The following is a 10,423-nucleotide window of genomic DNA, read 5'->3' as shown; positions in this document are numbered from 1 at the left end:
CGTATGCCGCATGTCAGTATGCGTATGCCGTATGTCGTATTCGAACTGCGAGCAGAGGCAAAGTTTCGCTAAAATCTAAATACTACTCCGGAGCTCCTCTTGCCTCTGCCAATGGAGAAAGAGAACCATATGGAGGAGCAGAAGCAGATCCTGGAACAAGTGTTTGGAGAGTCATCAGAAAGCGAAGAAGATGAACAGCGATATTTCGTAGATTCAATGGATTGTGTGCGTACGGAGGAGGAGGAGGAGCAGAAGCAGATTCTGATTGACGCGTCTGGCGAACTACCAGACAACCAAGAAGATAAGCATAGGCATTTCGGAGATGCCGCAGACTGTAATCAGCCGGGGACACCGAGCAAGAGAGTTCCTATTTGGCATCGGATTGAAGAGGTCAATGGGCTATGGTTGTGCAGAGAATTCCTTTCCCCGGAGCAACAATCTTCGTTGCTATCTGCTATTGAAAACGGTAAATTTAATTTAGGGTAACTTACAGTAACCATCTACCCTTTTTTTTTTTCTTTCTTTCTCATTTTATCCCTTTTAATTTAATGTGATCATCGACTGGTCTTAAAGTTCATTACATGGTGAATCGTATCTTCAGCTATCCATTTAATGTTAAAGAACCATTTGCTTTTGATTGTACTCATACTTTTGTGTTGTGAGGGATTAGAAGAATTCACCGTTTCGTATACTGTTCATAGGGCCATTAAAACATGGCAGCTTTCGTAGAGGAGACTTGGGTGATAGTAGCAACAACATTTCTGGTCACTGTATATGGATTAGTGGGCTGGGTTACATTAGAGAAAAGAGAGAAATCTGCGTGGTAGAACACAGATACTACTTGTGGAACTAACATTCTTCAGGGATGCCATGATGGAAGATGAAGTACAATTTGGCACTGGTTGTGAAAACATTTATAACTGGCATGAATTTTTAAACAAAGTGGGAAAGCCCACAAAATACCACTTGGGGTCAAACCCAAAAACCTCAAGGCATTAGGTGGAGATTGCCCAAGGGTATATTAAGACATCCAAGGTCCCAAATAACCGACGTGGGACTTTACTTCTATAACTCTCAACATCGCAATACTCCTCCTCATGTGTAGCTTTGACATACTCATGGATATAAATTCTAAAGAAGACAACAAACCAAACGGAACTGGTTCTCATACCATGTTAAAATTGGAGTGAAATTTGTATCATATTTCATTGATATTTGAATTATATACACACAACATTTGCGTATGTAACCCAAATCATGGGTTTGTACAATGAGAAGAAAATAAGGTAAGAAAAAATACGATAAGAAAAGAAAAATACAGCATATGTACACTAGATGACATGATAGATGGACATGATTGAAGCTATTGATGGTATTAAGCCATCTATGGCTAATACCCTCATGTTGGCGTGTGAAGATCCTGAACGCCCAACTTGGAAATCGATTGCAACTACGTTGGGGCCATCTTTAACCAGCTGTTTTTGAATATTAATAAATTGCTTTCAAGTGATCCAGGAAGGCAAGCAATCAATGAGATTAACTGCAGTGACAAAATCATTGCCACACTTTTTGTGACCCATTATTGATCTAGTTTCTTTGATTCTTTCTGTTGGATTGAATCCATAGGCTGGCTGAATCACTCAAAGGCTAAAGCCTTTACACAGAGGACAGAAAAAAATTGTGCCCTTTTCCTTGCACTGAATAGGCAGATTAGAGATCCTAGATGCTCCTGCATCAAGCCCTGGATGATCAAACCGCATATCGTGGTCATTCCAAGCCATTACAGTGAACTGCTTGGACTTACCACCAACTATGAATGTACACAGGTCTATGTAGAACCAGTAGGCTAGTTCTCCCCACACCACATACACTTCGCTCTTGACCCATTCTGTGTTTACAGAGGAGAAGGCCTTTTGAGTAATTAAAAGACCATGGACACCTCCCAGATGGAGGGAAAAAACATTGTCATCAAAATTCTGCATGAAATCAGATTTGCATATTTGATAAAACATCATTTATTCATGGACTTCAAAAGCCAACACTAACTCATGGAGCATATGAATTAAAAGACACCATAATAATTATGTCAACAACAAAATACAACTCAAGGTAGAATTAGATCCATCTTAATTATTAAACATTTTAAAGTTTTACATAACTTTTCTCTCCTTATCTATTTTATTTTTATTTTTATGGTTTTGGTGACTTCCACTCACCATCTGGCTTAGTAAGGGGCACAATGTGATGAATAGTTCATTGTCCTTCTTATTCCTTTTTGAGGGGACTTTCTTGTTTGAACTCATTGTCCTGCGAGCAACATTTTCACTTGTTAGTTTTTGTATTACTCAAATGTTCAGACTGCTCCTCACAGTTGTTTTAAAAAACCCTTGCTATCCAGGTCATCATGCATTTACCTTTCAGTTATTTCTATTTTGATTCTTTAGAATATCATTTATTTACTTATTTAAAAAATTTCATTCAAATAGTGATTGATCATTCTTTATGTTGTTTTAGTCTACTGTCGGACATGATTTTGGCATAATTTGCACTCTGGTTTTTTTTTTTTTTCATATTCAAACAATTTTTTCTTTTGCTCTTTCAGAAGGATGGTTCACCCAGCCCTCTCATAATCAGGTACTATATTGTCATTTTTGCATTTAAAGTGCTGTCCTTTTCTGTAGGTGAAGGGCTTTGGGTCATAGTGACTGACCATCTATTTTCTTAGACAAGGATTTTGGCAGAGGTCACAATTTTTTATTGTACAGCATAACTAGTGCAAGGCTCCCAATAATTTAATGCTGTCAATGGGGATTACTCCACCAGTCTGGATTGCAATTTGATTCTAGTGTTTAATCTTTTGATATTCAAATAATAAATTGATTTATGCATTCAAATCTCTTTAATGGTTTATTTATGACAACACCAGTTAGGTGTCCAAGATTGTAAAACTAACTAACAGTGCATGATATAGGTAGTAAGAGTTTCTTACCATATCCAATTTGGGTATAGATTATAGAACTTTCTGTTTGCAATTTATTCATTTGGATCATTTCTTAATTTTTTTTGCGCATATTGTGCCTACCCATAATTGATCATATCGTTGGGATCTTATCGCCTTGAAGATTAGGAGGCAGTGGAACACTGAGGAGGGGATGTACTTGGATGAGGATGAATTAGTTTGCAAAGTGTCGCTTTTATGGAGATTGAATTATTCATGACAACCAACTGCAAAGTTGATTCACAAATACCCCTCCATTTGGATTCTTGCTCCACCATAAACCTGGTTTTGATGGTGTTGCTTGTGGAGGTAGTTTTTGCATAATACATCTCCTTTGTTGATCAGACTGTTAAAAGGCTGATGTTACATGGATTACAATTTGCAAACATGGAGGGAGGTCAGGGTAAGGGTGTGGGGCCATTTCCTTTGGCTATAGAGCAGCCAAAACTCATCTAAAATGTTTCCAAAAACTTCTGGGAACGATAAGGATATGGAAATAATTATTTTGTTCCAACTCAATTTATCTATTGCCTGATAGCTACTGTACATCCGTTCGAGTTAATTTCCCTTCCTTTAATTTCGTAGTCTGGACTTCAGTAAACTTTATAAGAGAAGAAGTCAAAAAAGAAATCTCATATTATGACAGAGATTCTTACCAATGAATCTCGCTTGATCAGATTCTATTAGACATTAAAAGTAGGGAACCTTCAGATGAAACCACTGTAATCAGCTTGTAGCTGGAGAAGCTTGTATCACATTTGTGAAGGACTAAAATGTGAACATATCTACTGGACAAACACTCCAATTATAACTATTTACCTAACGGATGGGGTTGTCTTTTCAACATAATGCGTTCAAATAGGCTTATTTGTTAAATATTTTCCCTTTTTATTTTTTTCTTTTAATTTGCATCTCTTTCCTTCTTGCTAGGCCATGGGCTTTGGAAATCTTCCATTGTGGGCAACTGAACTCTCAGCATATATTCGCGAAGTGGTTTGGTTGAGCAAGTATGTCTTTGAGTGTGAGGATGGCCAAGAATATTGTCCCTTGCCGTCAGACTTGTTGTGGCGAGAGCCACTTTTTGATCAATTAATTGTAAATGTATATCAACCTGGTGAGGTACGTATATTGAGGGTTAACATATCTATCTGTCTATTTGTGTTTATGTTTACCTTTGCTTTTGTCGTAGTTTGCACAGTTCGTTCTTGCAAGTTTGACAATTGTAGTTGTGTTCTAGAAATATATCTTACCTCTTATTTTGCTCTGTGTCAAGGGGTGCTTTTCTGAACAAATTTTACTGAACTAACTTCAGGAATATCATACCTTTGCATGCATATTTGGTCTATTACTTCATGACAGCATTAATCCAACCTTTGCATGCATATTTGGTCTATTACTTCATTAGAGCATTAATCCAAGAATGGAATCCTCTCTTTACTATCCCACAATTTCCCAAGGTCCTGGATAAGCCCTTGAAGTTTTATCAATTATGCATAAGAAGAGTGGGTTAAACCTGAGTCCTGAGACTCCCAAGTACATCAAACTCAAGAAAAGAAATTAGAAAGCCTACTATCCCACAATTTCCCAAGGTCCTGGATAAGCCCTTGAAGTTTTATCAATTATGCATATGAAGAGTGGGTTAAACCTGAGTCCTAGTTGTGTTCTAGAAATATATCTTACCTCTTATTTTGCTCTGTGGCAAGGTGTGCTTTTATGAACAAATTTTATTCATCTAACTTCAGGAATATCATACCTTTGCATGCATATTTGGTCTATTACTTCATTAGAGCATTAATCCAAGAATGGAATCCTCTCTTTACTATCCCACAATTTCCCAAGGTCCTGGATAAGCCCTTGAAGTTTTATCAATTATGCATAAGAAGAGTGGGTTAAACCTGAGTCCTGAGACTCCCAAGTACATCAAACCCAAGAAAAGAAATAAGAAAGCCTACCGAGTAGTACACGGAAGTTATCGAAGACTCTACCTGTCCTCAAAGCAAAGCAACCTTGGAACTAGATGGGAGCTCAGTGCAAATTGTAAATTGTTTTTTGAATGGAATGTAATGAAGCCTCATTCAATGCTTGTATCTCAATCCAGATGTATGACAACGTTTGAGGAGGAACATAATTCTCTTAAAGAGAAAAAGCTTCTGCTAGAGTGGTAGAAAATTTCTCAGAATACGATGCAAAAAAGAGAGGAAGACGCGTTAGTAAATTCTCACCAGCGCTCCATTCATCACTATGAAGATATTCAAGAAACCTTCACAAAATATCATTCTAAGTAGTAATCGAAAGCTTTACCAAATATGATTCAAACGTTTACTTCTTGGGATCACATAATGGTATTACTGATTCTGCCTTGAATTTGTTCATAGCTCAAGACTTACAGTAATGATTCATAGTATCCCATTTGGTGTATTAATTACTGTGGACATTACTTTCTTGCTAACATTCCCCTCTAAGATATGAAAGGAGGCCCTGTGCATGCGATTTATACTTACAAAAACACGAGATCTCATGCATTCTGGAATTTTGATTTTCAAAGAGATGCGATTGTTTATTGCTTTCTTTTAACTTCACCATTTTTATTTTTTTTTCGCAATCTTTTCTTTGTGACTAACTGCGTCTTTTCCTTTTGCTCCTAAATGTGGCTAGTATATGTCTTCCTATAAAAAATTTTCCCCTTTAGTTTTAATGACTTGAGACAGAAATGAAGTTGATAAGTTTACGAGAAGGGGCCACTAAGACAATCAAGCTATTTCTAAAATGATTGCTTAATACTTACATCCTTTGAACTTATTCAGGGTATATGTGGGCATGTGGACCTCATGCGTTTCGATGATGGAATCGCTATCACTTCCCTGGAATCTGCATGTGTGATGCACTTCACGCGTGTCAAAACAGAAGACGTTGAATGTGAAGAGAGAGGAGATGCTCCTATCACAAAGATCCCTGTTTATTTGAACCCAGGTTCTCTAGTTCTTATGTGGGGAGAAGCTCGCTACATTTGGAAACATGAGATAAACCGCAAGCTGGGGTTTCAAGTGTGGGAAGAGCAAGAAATATGCCAAAAGAAAAGAACCTCCATTACATTGAGGAAGCTTTGCCCAACAGGTCAGGATCTTTAAGTCATAAATATAATACAGTTGACATGAATTGGGTAAGTTGGTATCTCTCACTACTCTTTGGCTTCACCCGATATGGGATAGGAAGGGTGCAGCCCACTTGAGAGCAAAGCAAGCGCAAATGGTTTTGTTTGACCTTATATGGAGGCAGCAAGATTTTATCCTGTGATTTGGGTGATTTTAGGTAGATCTATTAGAAGTGATCCAACTAGATTATGTTTTAGGGTGCCTCCTGTTTCCCCTAATATTTGAGGTGGTTATCTTCTGTTTCGAAGTTGTGTTAGTAATGTCGTTGATGCTAACATGCTGAACCTATCACAGCCAGGTGGTCAAGCAGGTATTCTGGCTAGATGGTGGGGGCCCATTATCCAATGAAGAAAAATACATGAATAGAATGTTACCCATTAATACTTTATTTCAGGGTGGAACTTAATATCACTCAGCTATTAGCTGGTATGGTTTACCACATGCCCCTTTTATTTGAGGAAGAATAATTATTATTGATACATCAGTCTAGAGCTTCTTTTGAAATCAAATGATTGGAGAAGGCACACTTCTGTATTCTCTGGTTAAAATCTATAATGTACAAGTTTGCTGATGATCATTCTCTCGTTCTATCATTTTTAGGAGGCATTTCATTGGCTTCTCTGATTTCTTGCTTTGGTGCCTGAGTTGGGTTCAGAGCGCCGAGATAGAACTGTTTTCTGTCAATTTCGAAACCCCATTCAGAAGGTCTGGAAGAAGGATAACTAAATGAAAAATGGTTTGAGAATTCCTTTCTAGAGAGCCTCATTTTGCATTAAAACTTAGAATGGGCATATGGGAGTACTGAGGATAAACTGTCTTGTGTGCTACTTTTTATGCACTCAAACAAGCTGTTGGACCAATGCAAGAATCCATGTTTTTGCTGCTTCTGCATGTCAACTTTGGTGAGTGCATGACTAAAACGGAGTTCCGCACTCAATATCGATTCATTTTCTTCTTTTTCTCAATTGAATGGGACCTTTTAGTTAATATATCATTAAAACTGAGTTCCTAAACTGAGCTCCGCACGGTCCAGGAAAATTGTCCTTAATTAGGAGGGGTGGAATTGCTGCCTGATCATGTGGCTACTGCACCAGGATGCATAAACTGTCGTGGTTGCCCATAAGGCTCAGCTAGCAATCCCAAGCCCTTGGCATTAACAGAGTAGAAGAGTAGGGGTAGAGGTATGAAATCCCAGCCACAGTCTGTGGCTAGGGTGTCAATTTGTTTTCGAAACCGAATATCAAATCAAGAATCAATTCAATTCAAATTCAATTTGAATATATGAATATTCACCTCAGTTCAGTTCGATTGCAGTTCAAGGCAGATAACTTTTGGTTCAAATCAAACCGAACTGAATTGATATTGATTTGAGTACATGAATTCACCTTTGTTTTTTTTTTTTTTTTTGGTATTAAGTGTTTTCTGAGTTTAAGATAATTTTAGAATTAATGAATCCATAACTTGAGCCCATTATGGTATTTGGTTTATCACAATCATGGTCCAAGAATGACACCGTTTACATAATCAAATTAAAATGGAGTTACAAAACTGAATTGAATCAACTTGAATATTCAAATATGGAGTCGAATCAGTTTCTTGGTTTGGTTTACCTCATCATTCCTTTGAACTAAATCGAATGAAACCAAAACAGAAACCGAAACCAAAACCAAATCAAACCAAACCAAAAACCAGAACCGAACTGCGATTGACACCCTTAGCCCATGTGGTACATGTTATTCCAAGCTATGGTAAGATATTTATAACTGTTCGCTCTCTCACTCCCACTCATAAGTTAACGATCTAAAGGGAGTGACCGCTGTGAAGAGTTTCCAAATCCAAGCAATAATGGAAATAATGAAGTTCAGGATCTGATCCGTGGGGTGGATGTTTCAATGATTTTGATCTGTGTATGCGACGATGTGTTCATGAATCATGACCTCGCAAAGTTCATCATTAAGCAAGAAGAAAGCAACGACTTTGAATGCAACAAGAAAGCTTCAATTGAGATTTTACAAAAAAGGAAAAAAAAAAAATTTGCAGGATTAGCGACCATGAAATTGGCTGTTGGTTAAAAGATGGAAAATTTGTATCAAATAAGATTAATCTCAAGAACCACCAGCAAAGATGAATAAGCAACAGCCTCCAAAACATGAACGTGTAATGAAGTACATGACCTTTGTCTTCTTCTGTTTTTTGATTTTTTTTTTCTTTTCTTCTAACAACGAACAAAATGGGCTTGACAAGGTATAGGATTTCTCATTCTAATCTGTAATCTGAACAAAAATGGCGTTCATTGGACAGTAGTCAGGACACTCCAGGAGGAAGAGGATACCTTGACAGCTTTGAACGATGGATGAAGCAAACCAAGATCATCCTTGACCTCCAGAGGATTGCTCGTGTCGTTTCGAATCCTCTTCACTCTCCGGCTAGCCAGCGATTTATGAGTGAACCCATAAATCTGCAGAATCTGATTGTCCCCAAAATTGAAAGCTCGATCCATCTGCTTCAGGCACCTCTCGACAGAGTAATCCCCAAATTTCCCACATGGCTTGCAACCCACAAAGTGAGTAACCAGTGGCCAACGATGGTCGCCCAGGCCTGGGTGGTAGTTCTGTATCATCTCCTCATATCTATCAACTAAAATTCCCCAATATCCATGCAAGTAATAAGCACTCTCGAGGTAAACCTTGTCGCCCCACTTATCCCTCTGCGTGCCGAGGAGGTAAACCATGGCGGATTGATCGTCAGCCTCGAAAACCGGTCGACCCTTGAGCTCCCTCGTGAGGATCTTTCCAGCATCATCTCTGATCTTCCCTTTTGGTCCCATGGGAGACCAAGCGTCAAGCATGTCAAGCGACCACTGACAGTTCCTAAGCAGGAAACTTCCCGTGTTCAGCCCAATCCAATTCTTTTCGTCGTAGACCATCTCATTCCAACCGTGCATCACAAAGTTATGATCTTTGTATCGTTCCCATGGAACCTCGAATGCCATATCGGTAAACATGGCGTCACTATCCATCCACCACAGAAATTCGATCTCCGGATGAGACAACAAGAGCTTACGAATCAATGGAAGCTTCGCCCAGAAACCCGCCATTTCAGCATCAAGAAGCGCCATATTGTAAAAGATCTCGATTCCATGGAGACGGCAGTAATCAATCTTGTTCTTGATCGATTTCAGGAGATAATGATCACCGACCGGATTCTCACATGGTTTCGGCGAGGAACCTGTAACGAGCAGAACCTTAGGCTTGTTGGGAGCAATGAAATTGGGGAAACCAGGGTTATTCGCAAGCCATTTCGTTCGCTGCTCGTCCCAATCAGATATCTTGGGGCCAAGACTATACGGTTTACTGGGATCAGGCTTTTCATCGTCTCCTTCCTCGTCGACGGCTATCTTGGTCGGATCAAAGGTATTGTAGTTCTTGTTTTCCGTCGTCGTCTCCGTAGTCGTAGTCTGAGCTTCTTCAAGAACACGGTGAGGCTCTGCACGTTTGCGGAAGTAAAGATGATCCTTAATCTCCTTAAAATCCTGCTCCGGAGTTCCAAATTTGCCAGCTCCCAAGTAACCGCGAAGAACAAGAACGGTTAGGAACAGGCAAAGAAGGGTGATCTTACCATGCCGAAGAGCTCGCTGGATTTGTCTAACACGACGAGCTCCAAGGCACCGATCCAGCATTGTGTTCGTTTCTTCGTTTTCCCGATGAAGACCTTCTTATCCTTTGACGTTTAACCTCTCTCCATCAATCAAATCGGAAACCCTAACCTCAAGAAGAAACAAATTAAGAGTTGACCTTAAGCAAAAGATCTGAAAGATTAAGAGTTTCCTCCATTGGAAATCAAGACAAGAATGTACTCTCCTTTCGATTGGATTTGAATCCCTAATCCAAACTACTGCTGCGTCAACGAGGAACTGAAGCTGCAATTCTTTGTTTGAGCAAAACTCAGGAACGTCGGGGATAAACGGTGGAGATTGAAGAAGAAAGAATTTTTTTTCTTCGACAAGAGAATAAGAGAGAGAAACAGAACTGTCGGGACTCGGGACTCGGAGTTCGGAGTCGGGACATTATATTTAAATATTCCGGTGGGACCTACCACGTGGCACTTAAATGGGACTGTTGTACACTTGTACTGATATGAATACGGAAAAAGAGGAGGAGATTATGGTAATCTAAAGTTTTATTAATGAGATTCGTTACTTTACGATGTTCACGAAGCCAATCAAGTGAAGATTAAAAAACAGAAGCAGTATAGAATCACGTTGACCGCGGCG

General features: G+C 39.0%; 2 protein-coding genes across 2 annotated transcripts; one reads left to right on the top strand and one right to left on the bottom strand.

The window, feature by feature from the left end:
- Positions 1-81: 81 nt before the first annotated feature.
- On the top strand, positions 82-6,727 carry LOC122090640 (alkylated DNA repair protein alkB homolog 8). Its single transcript, XM_042660283.1, has 4 exons — positions 82-466; positions 2,603-2,634; positions 3,929-4,117; positions 5,803-6,727. The coding sequence occupies exons 1-4, from the start codon at positions 112-114 to the stop codon at positions 6,124-6,126; spliced, it is 900 nt and encodes a 299-aa protein (XP_042516217.1). The 5' UTR covers positions 82-111; the 3' UTR covers positions 6,127-6,727.
- A 1,465-nt stretch (positions 6,728-8,192) lies between these two features.
- On the bottom strand, positions 8,193-10,202 carry LOC122091938 (xyloglucan 6-xylosyltransferase 2-like). Its single transcript, XM_042662197.1, has one exon. It carries the CDS (start codon positions 9,827-9,829, stop codon positions 8,441-8,443), a length of 1,389 nt encoding a protein of 462 aa, XP_042518131.1. The 5' UTR covers positions 9,830-10,202; the 3' UTR covers positions 8,193-8,440.
- Between the last annotated feature and the right edge of the window lie 221 nt (positions 10,203-10,423).

The sequence above is a fragment of the Macadamia integrifolia genome, chromosome 10 (genome assembly GCF_013358625.1).
Source record: "Macadamia integrifolia cultivar HAES 741 chromosome 10, SCU_Mint_v3, whole genome shotgun sequence".
Classification (NCBI taxonomy): domain Eukaryota; kingdom Viridiplantae; phylum Streptophyta; class Magnoliopsida; order Proteales; family Proteaceae; genus Macadamia; species Macadamia integrifolia.
The sequence above is the reverse complement of the archived record's forward strand: the minus strand, read 5'-3'. Positions and strand labels throughout refer to the sequence as shown.

What these genes read in the sequence shown, in the direction of transcription:
- LOC122090640 (XM_042660283.1), top strand. Translation starts at nt 112, where the DNA reads ATGGAGAAAGAGAACCATATGGAGGAGCAGAAGCAGATCCTGGAACAA. An exon ending in GCTATCTGCTATTGAAAACG is followed by an intron (nt 467 to 2,602) that starts GTAAATTTAATT and finishes TTGCTCTTTCAG; the next exon opens with AAGGATGGTTCACCCAGCCC. An exon ending in ATGTATATCAACCTGGTGAG is followed by an intron (nt 4,118 to 5,802) that starts GTACGTATATTG and finishes GAACTTATTCAG; the next exon opens with GGTATATGTGGGCATGTGGA.
- LOC122091938 (XM_042662197.1), bottom strand. Translation starts at nt 9,829, where the DNA reads ATGCTGGATCGGTGCCTTGGAGCTCGTCGTGTTAGACAAATCCAGCGA.